Raw genomic sequence first — 15,430 nt, forward strand, 5'->3', positions numbered from 1 at the left:
GGTGGCCGTGGTGGTGACCGTGTAGTACCCGGGATACAGTTGGTGTAGGACTGCTGCTCAGAATCTCACTGACATCGCCACAAGCATCGGTGCCCACCATCAAAGAAGAGACGCGGCTATTTCCTCGTGTAGACAGCTCGTGCTGCTGTTGTTGATGTAGTAGTTGCTTTTGGAGTTGCAACATTTGCTGCTGTTTGGCTTCTCGACGACGAGCCCGCTTTGTAATCTCCTTCATGTGCTTCGGACCAGGACCCTGTTTACTGTCCAGAACCTGTATAGAGTGAATGTCACTGACTATTATTTTCCAATCAGCAAGGCTTCTACATTACAATGTTTACGCCTTTGTAATCATAAAATGGGACTGAGATTGAATTTGATTGTTAGATAGAATGTACAGGAGTAGTGCTTTTATCATTCAGGGGTTGACTTGATTAACGCACATAAAAGTGACGGCAACAGATAGATATACACTAATGACAGCGTTGTTAAAAAATAAGGAATAGTACTATTCATTTTGCCATGGACATGGGATTTTATCGGCAAGGGAAAGTATAAATTTTATTTGCATAGAAGTACACCGCCTCGAAACAAGGTCAATGCAATGCAGATCCATAGGGAGGGAATAGGGCTACGCACAAATCTAGGCGAAGGGGAAAACCCCTAACAACTGGCTAGCAGGACTTGGGGTTTTTACCTCTATGACTGAGAGCATGAATTTGTAAATCGAAGTAACAGTGACCTCAAAGTTGTAGATGAAGAAGTATTATAAAATCTACTTGAAAAAGAATACGCAGATGAGATTTAAATGAAGTGGTAGAATTGGGAGCCGAGAGAACAGAAAATCAGTTCATTAGCGCATGCAAGTGAGTAAGAGGACATCGTAATCTCACCTGGGATTTCAAATAGCACCTTGGTGGCCTAAATGGGAGCGACTGCTAAACGAGGGGAATCGGGATTAGACATACGGGAGATTCATGTTACGACCTGCTGGTGTGATCCGTGTGGGACCATTCATACGGCAAGTTAAACATTCACTAAAGTACAATGATCCACATAGTTGGATGGAAAAATGTGACATCAGAACAGGTTGACATTTAGACCAGGAGAGGAGGGACTTGTTAAAAAGGTCGAAATAAAACTGGCCGACTGCATTCCATTCATATGAAAGAGTTGAATTGCACGCCTTCTGATATTCATTTTTAAAGAGAAAAATTAGTAACCGATTAAAGGACAACTCGAGGGGAAGCTTAAAGTACAAACGAATACACGCACACACGTGCGAACGTGTGAAGGCAATGCGTGTGTGTGCGGACCAAAACACAACAGCGCAAAATGGAGTATTCAAGCGGGTCAAGGCAGAAAACGCCTATCAATGAGGATGCTAAGGGATGCAGTACCAAGTAGTAAGTGCTACACATGCAATCTTAAACACGGGCTAAAAGTGAATAATACGTCACCAAAATACCAAGGGATGCTTTGTGTACGTTTGCTAATGCTATAAATCCTAAACAGACTGTTTTATCAGATGGAAGGTGGATTCAAAAAGTGGGTGGGAGAAGCATGATTTCAATAACGCCAGATGTTACCTGGAGGATCGGTCCTAGAACTCTGCCTGTGTTATGTGCCTTCCACAGCTACATAATCAAATGAACTTCCAGGAATTACGTTGATGGTGTAAGGGGAACCTTAAGTTCTTGTTTTACCAAATCGGAGTACAAGACAGACCAACATACGAATGCGGTATTTCAAGTAGCAAAACGTTAATGAAATCAATTACAGGAGCAGGAAAGCTTCCTTACGTCGTGTCTAGGTGCTTAGAACGTACGACTATTGTGCGTTAGCAATCCCTCCATCCCTTGAAACTAGAACATATTGTGTGATTAGGCAACGTTCAAACAAGCCCTAACTTTTAAAGCGGTCAACCTGATTTGATTGCATGACACACGAGCTTGCGTCGTCTTGTGGGAGGGTGATTGCTTCACCTACTCATCCTTGTATGCAAGGGCGTAGAAACTCTAGCTGGCAGCGTATGAAAGTTTGTTTTGCTAGACTTAGATTGTGCAGACTGCAACAACGGGCAATCTCATTTTCTCCACTAAAAAGACACTTCTAAACTGTCCAGGTTTCAAATTCTCATCAATTACACTTTATCCAACCAACACGCCTCCGATGTAGGCAAAGAAACCAAGTAGTATGGAACTGAATTTTATGTTCATAATATAAAAGCCAGAGATGCGAAGGGGTCTAAGAAGGATACCTTTGATGGAAATGGAGGCGGACGTGAAGTCCTTACCCATGCAAGCGCAGTTGGAGGGAAAAGCGTTTTATGGCAGTAGTCTTAGGTCAAGGTATGAATGGCTAGAATCGCTGCGACATGAAGACATGAGCATGTTAATGTTTAACAAGCACTCAACACGCATAAATGCGTCATTTCGTACGAATATGCAATCACAGATGCGACTGATTTCAACATAACCCAATTCCAGTGAGCGTCAAGATTACTGCGTCCGGCGGCCATGAATAAAACAAAAACTGTGCAACAACTAAGTTGCCATTTTGGTAATCAACATAAATCATACAAAATGCACGAATACCGAACCTTTCAATGAAAATGTGGTCCTGTGAACTACAAAAAATGGTAAATATAGTTAAATTACCCTGTTCAAAAGTTTGCAGCATCGAAGGAAACCTAATTCATACGTGTATTTATCATATAAGGTGTTTGCTGTCATGGTAAAGACGTTTAGCTTTTGTATAACGGCAACAGTTAAAGTTATTCACTATGCACATTGAAATATGGGTCCCTTTTATGGACCACCGGAGTAGAGGAGATCGCAGCTTTTGGGTGAAAAAGGATGAAAAAATAGTAGAGATATGAATCCTCAACAAACTAACAGAGTTAATAGTAGATTTGATCACCAATATACGCCCCAAGTGAATCGTTGCTGAATTGTCAGCCAGGAAGCAGAGGGATTATAAGCTGCTTCAAGTTAAAATTCACAGTATAAGAGCCAGTAAAAGGCCTAAGGCAGCTGCTCATACTTAGAATTGCGCATCTGAAATCAGAAAAAAAATATCTACAGCAGAACTTGAAACAGAAGACGGGTCAGCTACTGTCACACATATAAGATGCTGTGAAAACAATTGCGTTCGTGTGTTCGTTTCACAAGCGTTGGAATAAAAACACAAAGAGGGGTGAATCCAAAAAAATTAAAATCAGATCATAAACAACTGACGTGTCTTTAAGAGAAGGTCCCTTCCACAATAACAGATATTTCATGCGATCCGAAACGTATAACAACGACCTTATCCGTTCATTTGTCTCAAGCACTAACGTGATCGCGATTGATACTACAGACTGGTTTTCTTCTCCCAGCCCACTAATCACTCCTTCGCTTAGTACCACATCGTTAACGTGCGGCACGGAGCAGACCGATATGTGCAATGTTGGCTGAATGAAGATGGGATAGGCATAGGAGCACAAAGTGCCTGCCACCTTTCTCCGCTCCCACCTCGCCCAAAATGTCGAGAAAGTGATCGCGTTGAGTACTGACAAAGCCCAATCAGTTTGTCACAGTGACAAAATATTAAACCAAGTCGTGCATGATGGAGAGCGAGACATAAATAACCCTCCAAGTTCCAAAAAATGAGAAAATACTGCAGGACAAATAATGCGGAAGACGAACATAATATTCATGACCAGTCAGGGATCCACATTTTTTGCATTCAGTCGATACAGGATATTGAGCTCGAATGACTAAAACTAAATCAACAAAACGAATCTACTATAAGGCAGACATCGAAAGCAAAATATAAAATCAACACGGTGAGATTTCGCAAGGAGTAGCACTACTTCGGTCAAGCACAAAAACAGGGCCGATTGAAATGAATGTACTTGGTTGGTGACCATTCCTACCTGCGAGAAGTAGCCCGGTTGCCTTCCACGCTGAATCCAACGTTTGACGCAGAGTACACAAGCGTTGCAGAGATCGCCGCACCGTCTAGCGGCGACTTCACCAAAACAGGGACCAAAGTGTTCTGCATAGCGCTCAGAAGCTGTGAAACGCGAACTAGACGACTTTGTCCCGCAAATGCAACAGCCCAACCTGCTCCGGAAATGAGCACGACCAGAACCTCTACTGGTGCCACCGCCACTCATCACTTTCGTCAAAGAATCTGTCGGAAGACAGAGCTATCTTATCAGTATGTCTAGGGGCAAGGTAGCCCAACTTCAAGGTGATTATTTGCAGAACTTAAGAATATTTTGACCTAAAATGAGCCAGTTAATATGGTGAAGGTTTCACACAAGTGTATTTCTGACTACTGTAAAATTACACACAAAAGGCGAGCATTTCTCATCTTTATATGCTTTACCACCATCTGTGTTCAACATAGACGATGCTGTGTTCGACTCTAATGCCTTCAAAAGAATAAATACCTGTCATGTCGCACAAATGACCAGTAATATGATAACATATCTCGGAATTCTCAGTATCTGCAAAAAAAATCGTAAGCAGGCTAGCATTGAAATAGACAAGCAATCAAATCACTTTTGAGACGAAAAGCATTTATTGTGAAATTAAATAGAGGAATCACGTGCTCGTTTCATATCGTGCCAATAAATAAAAACACATTTTTACTCGTGGAACACGTCAGTTCTCGGACAGTTACAGACCTGAAAATCTTGCGGATGTTTTGAGTATTGATTTAATAGTGAGACACCTCCTAAATGACAATGAATTTAGCGGTGATTCACCTGTAGCGCAGCAAAGAGCGTTTGACCTGACGTCGAACAATTTTGTTGAAAAATGCGCTATAGCTAGAGGGTAAATTCAACGAATCCGAGCACAGACCAATCAAATACCAGGGCTGAGGGGGAAGCCGGCTTTTGGAATTTCCAGGTGTTTGTCATATAGATCTTTATTGAAATAGCGTGAATAGGTTTCTGGAAAAAATGATTCATATAATCTAGGATTTAGTATGCACATATAGCGCAAAGCGTTTAAGGTCCACAGCTCAACTGTTTCATAAATTACACAGGCGTCTGCTCATCGAGTTCCTATCAGTCGTCTTTCCCCTATTGCAGATTCAAATTCTCTTGTTACTGTTAGTGTTTGTTTACTTCAAGTTGCTATCCCTTGTTTCAAGGGGAAATCCTAAAAGATTATATTAAATGTTGCCAAGCATTTTTGACTACATGAGCTGACTACCGAAACCGTCTAGCTGTAGACCTATTTTCATGATAAGCGTTTAATAATTGAAAGGTGGAATAAAAATGCCTTTTAGCAAAACTGATGCGAACTTAGTAGGCCCCAAACTAACTTCAAGCAGATGGCACTGAAATATCGAAGAGAATTTTGGCATTGACTGTTTCTTGGTTTATTCAATCCGAATTAATTGGGAGGAAATCGTGCACATAACATTGGCCGAATATATGGATTTACTAGGTTGGATTGCATGGGTGCCTTTCCAAAATCAATCAGAAAAAAACTTTATGCTATATTTGCAACAAGTCAGGCCAAAAGGGCTATATTTAATGATTGTTTAAAAGCGCACTAATTTTTAATGAAACGCGTGGAAATAGCCACAGGATAACATTGCTAGCAAACTAATTTTTGGAACAAATCATATGTAGAATATGTTTAAGTTAAGGCATATGCGATACATCTGTATGACCTTAAGTCAAATGACATTTTTATGAAACCCCAAACAAGAAGTACTTTTTAAAACTGACAATTTTGTTGGCATCAAATATAGTCACATTACGGTAAGGTGTCTTGTTACGGAGACTTTCCTTCTTAATGGCATTATTTTATATATAATCCATTTTATTGACCTTTTTGTTTGCATGCTCTGAAATAAGAAGTAGGTTAACTACTGCGTTTATCGAATACATGGGGAATAAGCACACGTCTCTCGATCGTGAAACTCTTGACATGCTTCAGAAGAAGACGAAGATGTCACCAAAGGAACTTAAGGACTGGTACAAAAGGTTTCGTAAACAGTTTCCTGATGGACAAATGAGTCGGTCTGAGTTCGCTCAGGTTTATTCTGATTTTTTTCCCGGAGGTCACTCGGATGCTTTCGCAGATATTGTCTTCAATAATTTTGATACAAATGGAGATGGTGCTGTTAATTTCACGGAATTTACTTGTGCTTTGGGGATAATCAACAATGGATCGGTGGATGAAAAAATCAACTGGGCATTCGATTTATACGACCAAGACAAAAACGGTGTAATCTCTTTAAGTGAATTGACGACCATGCTTAAAGTGAGTTTACTTTCTTCAGTTACTTTACCTTCTGCTTGCAAATTCTTTTAAGTGTGTATTCTGCCTATCTTTATGGCTAGTAACCTCATCCCCAAAACCATCGTTTTATTCCTTTTGAGTCAAATTTTAGTTATTCACATTTTTTAATAGATGGTTTTTGTTGATCAGAGTGTGTTTTGTGAGCACTACCTAATTAAAACTTATTTTGAATTTCTTCTAATAAAGCTCTATTTTGCCTCTTGGAAACCAGATTTAAGCTATGTTCTCATAGACTTGTTACTGACGCATGTTAAACAGCGTTTTGCCCTTTGTAACTACTTCAAAAGTGGCTGAAAACCATGAAAAGCAGTAGGTGTTTCGTATTAATGAATATTTGAACCTGGGCTAGCATTTAATGAATTTGTTTCAAATGTCCATAACTACTTACACTACCGTAAATGCCTTTTAATTTATTAAGTAGACGTTGAGTACTCGAGTGGTTGATTGTTAAGCGCTCCATTGTAGCTCCGCCTTTTTTTTGAAGAAATTGAATTGCTTTTAAAAATACATACATTGATTCATTGCTAACTTAAAGCATAGAATAAGTTGCCTTACTTAAGTGTTAAACCAAGTGCTTTAACATTAGAGATCAACTCATGCATATAAATGCGTTGCTAAAAGCTGCTGTTTATCATATATTGGTGTTTATTCACTTAATCAAACCATTAAATCAGAATCCCACTGCATTATTTGCTTTAGTAGTGTGGTTGCATAATGAAATTGTGAGGGCAAACGTAACTGGGCATTATCATCATCATCAACTAATAAGTAAAAGCTATGCATATATTTCCTTACTGGCAATACTATAAGTGTGTTATGACTTTGTCCTTGAGGAATAGTTTTTAATGTTATTTTAAGCTATTGTTCATGCTGTTGCCTTGATGCTATACTGTGAAGTAGAATTTTTTAAAAAATTTTACTTCTAAGTTAAGCTTTACCTAATCTTGCATAATATTGTGCTTGAAACACTGTTGGTACCGGATCAGTTTCAAGGCAAAGGAAAGCCTGAACGCCATTTGTACTATTTTTCTTAGCAGTAAGGGAGTAGAACAGGAAGTACAAGTTTATCTGATAATAAGTTAGGCCTCAAAGCCAATCGTGCAGTAGAAATAAAGGCGCATCAATCCAAACAAACTAGCTCAATAAGAGCTGAAGCTGATTTGTGTTGCATAAGAGCGTAACGTTTCATACAATCTCGTAGTAAGCCGTGTGCACATTAGTGTTTTCTATGAAGGTGTCACTTAATTTTATCAAAAGGTGATTGCCTCTTAAACAAAACTACTTGGTAAAATTAATTTCTTCGCCAAATGGATGAAAATTGCAATAGAAAAGAAATTCACTCGTGGGTGCTTGTATACTACTCACTTAATTGATAAGGAACATTTTGAGCTTAAACTTTTTGACTTCCGCCCAAATGCGATTTCACAAACCCCTTTCTCAAAATGTCAGACGCTATCTACTCATCGTTCCCTTTTTACCTTCTCTTCATTACCACAATAAAAGACCTTTTTCAAGAAAACAAATATCATATGCCTTTAGATTAGTAGGCTGTTACAGAAATGGGTGGCAGCATACTTTGGAACGGGCGAAAATTTCGCTCTTTTACTTGCAGCGCCTCTAAGACCAATGATTTGTAAATTGCCTATTTTTTAATTTAAACCTCCCATGCCCAAGTATTGCGGCTTCTTTAACAGAATCTCCAAAATCTTGGAATTTTATAAATTGTAAAGTACTGCTAACGGACTGCAAAGGTGAGATAAACGGAGCTTTTAGCCTATTCAACCGTTCCTCATGAAGTAAAGCGGTTACTTCAGCTAAGGTTGGGAAGCGAGACATGTTTTTCCACCATTTTTATTACGCTACACTAATAAGTTGAGTCGACATCGTGAAAATTTACCAAAAATTGCGCATAGCCCTATGATTGCGTTAATTTGTACCCACTGACTGATGCAGTCGGTATGAGGTGTCACGAGATGTAGAGTCAAAACAGTGTGTGCATTGTGTCATTCATTTTGTATCAAAAAAATATATATTTGAGACTTTTCTGTAAAAGTTCGTTTACTTTGTAGTAACTTTTTATGCGTGCACATAATTATTATATATATAGCAATAATGATAGGTGCAATAGTACCATTATTTAGTCTACCCAGATTGAAAATTTGTGAATATTGAGGAAATTAATATAATCTTTCTCATTTGGGAATTTGAATGATTATAACTTCCGCACATGAAGTAGTGATGAAAACCATTACTACTACAACTACTTTAATCAGGTGTAAGTATTGCTAGGCAAGTAAATGGCAGAAAGTGTTACTATTTCCTTGCAATAATAATTTGCGACTAAGAGATTAGTTTATTCTGTTACGGAAAACGACTATATAAATAGTATAAGCAGATTTTCTCTAGAACCAATTAAAATTTAACATTGCGCTATAGCAAACTCTTAAATATTGTTAATTGTATATGTGTGTTATAAGGTGTTTTTACGCGGAAAGGCTTTAGGTTGCACGTTTGTGTTTTTCTCTTCTCTTCACTTAGAAAGCGAATGCTTCCCTATCCAACAAAAATCCAAACTTAGTTGCATAATACCTTTGAAACACAAAACTGGCATCACTGAGGCTTCTGTTATTCCTTCATCAGATGTGAAGCCTACATAGAAGACATCACAGCACATCACCTTGCATAGTGGTAACTTTCGGACCCAATTTCTGCCACATGTTACACTATATTCACTCAAAATAGGAAGTGGAAAAACTTTGTCAAAGTATAATATCACGTGGTTTAAGAGGAATAACACACAAAGCATTTGAAGCTAATAAATGTAGTCCTGACGCCTTCCAATGGTCCTAGTTTTTGCCTTTATGCCTTACTTATTCAGGGTTAATTGGTGTGCAAATATGACTCGTTAGTTCACCTATTTTCACACTGTTTATCTTATATTTGCACACTCAATGACTGACATGACGGTGCTACGTACTTACGATCACCATGTAACGCTTATCCATTGCTCATGTGCGAAGGTGGATTTAAAGTGACCGATTGTGGTAAAACTATTCAATTTAGTAAAAATAAAGGACAAACCTTTCGGCTTTTTTTAAAAATCAAACAAATAATCAATGTAATACTGGTAAATAAGACCGAAATATGGAGTACCATTAGCTCATAAACAAAGGAAACCGCTTCTTAATAATATGCGAGGAAGGCCTTCTCTGAGATATTATTTATTCATGCTTCTGCATTGCCCTAGAATAGAGCATAAGCTTGCCTGAAGTCGCGCAGGCTAACAACCAAAACCGTTTGTCCTTGAAATTAGGTAGAGTTTATCATGTTCATAAAGTGAAGCAAAAGGATGTGCTAAAATTCCCAACGATAATAACATGAATTTTCGGAGTTATTTTTACTTTGCACGCATAGGCCCTCTACAAGTTGGTGGGTGTCCTTGACACAAGCCAACTGCCACCTGGTCATTTAACTCCGGAGCAGCACGCAGCGGCCATTTTTGAGAAGTTGGATGTTAATAAGGATGGAACTCTCTCGCGCGAGGAATTTATACGCGGTACCAGTGGTGATCAGAATGTAATGGCTATGCTAAAATTTACCGACCCTTGCTGACTGCGAGGCGTTGCAATTTACGGAGGTCTTCCTCTGTCCTCGACACTTTGTGATAACTTGCAAAACTCCTAAGCTCGTCTGTGACACCTCAATGACTATTACTGGCCTCAATTACTCTACCCCTCTCTCTCCCCTCACTTGACATGTATACCTTTACTACTGATAAGCAAATACGGGCGCAATAATTAAAGCCTAAATTCACACTGGATAGATTGTTTCAATGGGATTACCTTCCCTATCAGGTATTGTAGATTTTTCATGTAGACTTATTTTCCGAAAAAAGAAGCAACTGGATCATAACCCTACTGAAAAAGCCATATCCAATTTTTAAATACCAAAGTCAAATAGAATTTGTGATTTTTGCCCGCTTTGAAAAAAGGATAATTCTAGATAGGGCTTGTCCGTAAACCGTACTGGAAAACTGGTTTATTAGTGACTGTCAGACACGCTTTGCAATGTTATTTTAAAAACTTCGTATCCAAGCTTTGGGAAAAGCCAACTGGATTACAAGGTTAATCAGGCTACCTCAAGATTACACCGCTGAACTAATGGCCATTGAAACAAATAACGTTGCAACGCACCCTTTCAGCTGCAAAATACGACCAAATAAGACATAAAAGTTAATTTATTCTCATGGAAGAATAAAATTTTTGGTCTGAAAAAGGTGCAAAATAACGGACGTCCACATTGGAATGGTGGCTTGTAAAGGGTAAACAAGATTGGGACATGTTAATCATAAATGCGGGGCTTTACGCGCGTGATCCCATCAGTCAACCCGCCTGTAAGCGCAAGCTCATGTATTGTTTGCTACTTCTCCGTGCCCGGAATGCAGTGCACAAGCAAAAGTATACATCACACAAACAAAGTCCCTTTCAAATCTGATGAGGCTGGTTTTGTGTGTTCACACCCATTTGAATTGTCTTAGTTGCCACGTTGTCATGATTACTTTTTGCAGGTGAGCCAACATAAACATGCATAAAGACTACAAAAGCTTTTTTAACAAGTAAAGTCAAGTGGATTGATGTTGAGTTTCAATTTTTCACATTTGTGTGGACATTGTCAATCCGCTCTACAAGCTGTACTTGGGTTGTTGTAGAAGCAACACCTTCAAAGTTGATATAGTTCGCTCCGAGTGCGATTGCCTAAAAAAATTTGGGAATTTGCACATAACTATGCTATGACTTGCCTTATTTTTAAAAAAAGCTGCCTTTCTTCGGTGATAAAAAACTTATCAAAAGTTCAAAAAAACAGGAACGCACGGAATCTGATTAGGAGAAATAGCAATTACCTTGGATAGCGACTTGATAATACCTTAGCTTAATATACAAATACTGTGTCTGTTCCTAATACTCGTGAACTTGGAAATACCATTTATGCCAGTTTTTACCTGCATCATCTCAGCGAGAAGAGGTAGTATATCCTCATCGCGGCCATTCCATTAATTTCCTCAGTACAAAGCGCATTTTTACTAAAAGGGGTGTCCACAAAAGTGAACTTACCACTGATAGAGCTAATTCGTTTTCCTTCATAGATACACAACCCCTAGCTAGGCAAGCTTAGATTTTCTTCTTTTGTCCGTCTTTAACAATGAAAAGAACGATCCGAAATCCCCCTCCACTTTTGATGTCACATTAGATTAAATAAGGCATTTTATTGCTTGATGTCAAGCGTTTTTACAGTCTCTCAGCTTGTGGTTAGATGAATGCTAATTCGTGGGTCCACTAAAAAAAAATGAAACGCTGATTATTTTTAGCAATTAAAGTGAACAAGAAGCGTAGGTAAAAGGCTAAATTGTCACTGAAAATATTTTGAAGTCATTGTCTCAATCAATTTGGCATACAATGCAGAGCTTTCTAGCAGGGAAGTTTATTTAGAAAATAGGATGAATTCGTGTGAGTAGGTTTAGGCGAGCTTGTGGACAAGATAAAACCGTCAGTTGCGCCACGATTCCCGTTTGATAGCAGTGGTCGTACAAGAGAGGCACTTGTGAAATACACGCATTGAATTGTCTCATCATTTGCAATATCGCGTATGGATTACAATAAAAAGTAGCTTAAGACACTGGTTAGCAAATGAATACATGAAAAATTGTGATACTTGCACAAATGACCAACCCTTACAACTGATTGTCCCAGTGACTAACTGCTCATAGCTTTTCGTGTAGATCATTGCAATACGTAATGATAGTCAGAGTTGTTTACTTACATTTCAACCAAGAGATTGCCTAAGCGATGTCTAGTAAAAGGCAACACCCTGTGTGGGCTTTAAAGGTGTCGCAAAACTGGTTATGTTTGACACCCTAAAAGCATACATTCTGTCACGGGAGGTCGAATTGTGCAAATGGATCATTTGTGAAATGCTAGGTGTTGAAGGCAGTCGAAATACCGTTCCCATATTCCTTGCGCCTGAAGAAGCACGTACTTCAACAGGGCGACAATCGTCAAGGTTTTTGATGGTCCCTTAAAGCTTCAACCAGGCATGTCAATCTCCAGTCCGGAGGGGATTTGTAAGCATTTTTATCTGCGGGTAGGCTCGTAGAAGATTCACATACACGCACACCATCTCGTCAGCACTTTCAAAGGCTCCTTTTGTCGGCTTATACTTACCCTCGTGTATAAACGACTAAAAGGTGGGATTTTCCTCTTTTTATTTTACTAGTGGAAGGCTAAAAATAGCAATCGAAGAGTATTTTTGATTTTGAAAACCCGTTGTGTAGATAAATTTTGTATTTTCCATATTTGACAGGTCATCCAAAACATTTACTTTCATTTCCGTTATAGCGGATAAGTCACATTTATAAAGCACCAACAATTAGGGCGTTGAAAACTTTTACCCTGTTTATTTGTTTTAAAAATGGGAAAATTGCGAGAATAGGCTGCAAATAACCGTGGTGTCAGCTCATTTAGGGAAGCAAAGCTCTCGCAGATTGTGAAAATTTCAGCTACGGTCCTGAGAAGCTTTGAATCTCAAAATTAATCAGTAAAGGCGATTGGAGGAGTTGCATGAAATTAACAAGTAAATGTGGAGTTTCACTTTGTGTTGTTTTGTCCAAATAATTTAGAAAAAAAGAGTCAGATTTTAAAAGTTGGAAGCTTTATTTAAGTCGCAGCAACCAAGGTGAGTCAAGTCATGAATGAGGTTGTATATTCCCCATGGATAAGCAACAAATTTATGATTAAAATCAAAGAAAAGTCTTTTCTAAAATTACAAGAATAATAAATCATATTAATTGGTGAATTCAAGAGGTAATGCGGAATGTAGTGACATTAAAATGCGCTTCACCTTCTCAGTGTACTGTGTTATGGATGCAGTTTCACATGAAATAGCATAAAATATACTAAACATGTCATTATTTCATGTAATGGGATGCATGCCTCTCTATATCGTGTATCAAATTACCCTAAGTATTCCTTCGGTTCGGGTGCTTCAAAATGCGAAGACAAGCTGTAGATAAAGTGGGCAACACAAGTTAGGCATCACTTCTTAATAAGATGTTCACGGCTCGCCGACAAATGACAGGTAAAGGGTGTTTTCAAGGCTCCTTTCACGCAGGAAATTGGTTGCATGATCCAACATTTGCCCCACCTTATCAATGACAGGCGGTTGGAACACCTTTACAAAAGTTAATTATGCGCTTTATTGAGGTGAAACACCTTTGACAAGTCACAATGCACGTTTGTGATAAAACCCAACCCTCCATTATCATTAGGTATGCCAAGTTAGACCGTGTAATGCCAAAGAATTAGTAAATTGCATAACTTCTAATTGTCGCCTTACCTCTGAGTAAAGTCTTGATTGGGTTGCCTAAAGTAAAAGGCAAAAGACGTGAAGGAAAACTAGTAAATGACTGCGAATTTATAATATTTGTACTAAATTTTAGTCATCAAAATTTAATCTGTGAGAAAAGTTCTTTACTTTGCGCCATCAAAAAGCCTCCAAACAGTTTCTTCTACAATGACGCAACAAGAATTAGAGCGGACATACAAGATCTGTGGCCGAGTATACACTTAATTTACTGATGTTATACATAACTACAATACGCCAAAAGTTGTCCACCCATGCCACCTACCAAATATGAAAAAAATGTGTAACAAAGTGTAGCGGCCCAAGACTCCCTGAAGACGACGAAAGAAGACACAATACTTGGGCAGAATATATATATATATTCAGCACAGAAAAGGTGTTTGGACCACTGGCATGACCCGAAGGCCAGCCCACCCAGCGAAGTACAAGGAGGCTAATTCAAAGCACAAAAGTGGCGCCTCACCAATACCGAGAAATAAACCACTAACGCATTACATAGCCTCTCTCCTCTTTTGAGCGTCGTCGTCCCCGGCGCTCCCGCAGGTCAACCTCCCGCGTCAGCCGTTACAACGTAGTCGATGCTGTAAAGAAACACCCACGAGCCGACCGTACTAGTCACCAAATTAGCGTCGCTGATCCCTCTTGGCAGCTTAACTGGATCTGGAGTTTTGTCTGGTTTAGGAACCTGATTTAGGACGGGGGAATTGGGCTAACCATCATGCGTGTCCATAGATGGATGTAGGGCCACTGGCCCAAAATGTATATTTGTGTAAGGTAGGACAAGATTTAAAACAGGTCCATGGGCGACGGTAGGGAAAGTCCGCAACGAAACTTCCAGATGGTTCACGGCTAGTGTCGCTTCAGTTGTTAATAGCTCTCCTGCAAAACAGGGACTGGGGTAGATGCCGAAGGTAGACGCCAACATCAACCCTTCTATTAGGGGTCATCATCATTCTCCCATCCGCAGCATATGTACTCCTTCCGCTCCACTAAGGTATATCACACAGAAATGGAAGATCAGGATACATGTGCTTTAAGATCGGGTTCGCTTTCCGCTGCCACCAATGTAGTGTCTCGGGCAGAATATATATTCAACACAGAGAAAGCGTCTGGGCCACTGGCATGACCCGAAGGCCAGCCCACCCCGCGAGGTACAAGGGAGCTAATTCAAAGCACAAAAGTGGCGCCTCACCAATACCGAGGGATAAACCACTATCGTATTACAAAAGAGTATGATTTTTTTTATTTTTGGAATATCGTTAATTGGAGGACAAACTTTCCTGCTTTAATGCAATCATATGTAAAAGATTGGCATAGGGCTACCCACAAAACCCAAACAATTCACACGACAGGTAAATATTTCGTGAATTTTCTAAACCGTATGAGATTTAGAAAATGCTCTCAATCTATGACTTGCAGCGGCAAATCAGACGTGCGCTACTGACCTGCATTTGATTTCACCGAGTAGGCAAACAAGCCCATTCTTAGCCTAATTTGTCTTTAGGGATATTCAAAAAACGGATTTGAAATCCAAGGAGTGCAAGCCGTGACAGCAACAATGTGATGGACTTCAGTGCGCAAGGAACAACGAGAGAGACGCCCTTTGTGTGCACATGCTGTAGCAAGCCACGGAAGAGTAACATTTTTATTGAAAGCCCCATGACAATGGGAAAGACAGACAGTAGGCAATTAATGTCTAACGA

At 39.3% G+C, this 15,430-nt stretch overlaps 3 protein-coding genes across 3 annotated transcripts in view; 1 reads left to right on the forward strand and 2 right to left on the reverse strand. All coding sequences in view use genetic code 11, as the record gives it.

Moving 5' to 3' along the window:
- Positions 1–4,912, reverse strand: part of EGR_08953 (hypothetical protein) — a gene marked incomplete at both ends in the record, with an annotated part of 8,944 nt that extends 4,032 nt beyond the window's left edge. Inside the window, 4 exons of the mRNA XM_024498202.1 lie at positions 70–271; positions 3,917–4,176; positions 4,676–4,782; positions 4,854–4,912. Of these exons, the coding sequence (XP_024347401.1) occupies positions 70–271; positions 3,917–4,176; positions 4,676–4,782; positions 4,854–4,912 (628 nt within the window). The remainder of the gene's footprint in view (positions 1–69; positions 272–3,916; positions 4,177–4,675; positions 4,783–4,853) is intronic.
- A 982-nt stretch (positions 4,913–5,894) lies between these two features.
- EGR_08954 (Neurocalcin) lies at positions 5,895–9,923 on the forward strand (the record flags this gene model as incomplete). Its single annotated transcript, XM_024498203.1, has 2 exons — positions 5,895–6,272; positions 9,726–9,923. 2 exons carry the CDS (start codon positions 5,895–5,897, stop codon positions 9,921–9,923), a joined length of 576 nt encoding a protein of 191 aa, XP_024347402.1.
- A 3,742-nt stretch (positions 9,924–13,665) lies between these two features.
- The window catches only part of EGR_08955 (hypothetical protein), a gene marked incomplete at both ends in the record, with an annotated part of 7,436 nt that continues 5,671 nt past the window's right edge, over positions 13,666–15,430 (reverse strand). The window contains 3 exons of the mRNA XM_024498204.1: positions 13,666–13,792; positions 13,839–13,872; positions 13,940–13,988. Of these exons, the coding sequence (XP_024347403.1) occupies positions 13,666–13,792; positions 13,839–13,872; positions 13,940–13,988 (210 nt within the window). The remainder of the gene's footprint in view (positions 13,793–13,838; positions 13,873–13,939; positions 13,989–15,430) is intronic.

Source organism: Echinococcus granulosus (genome assembly GCF_000524195.1).
Source record: "Echinococcus granulosus chromosome Unknown EG_S00125, whole genome shotgun sequence".
Lineage (NCBI taxonomy): Eukaryota > Metazoa > Platyhelminthes > Cestoda > Cyclophyllidea > Taeniidae > Echinococcus > Echinococcus granulosus.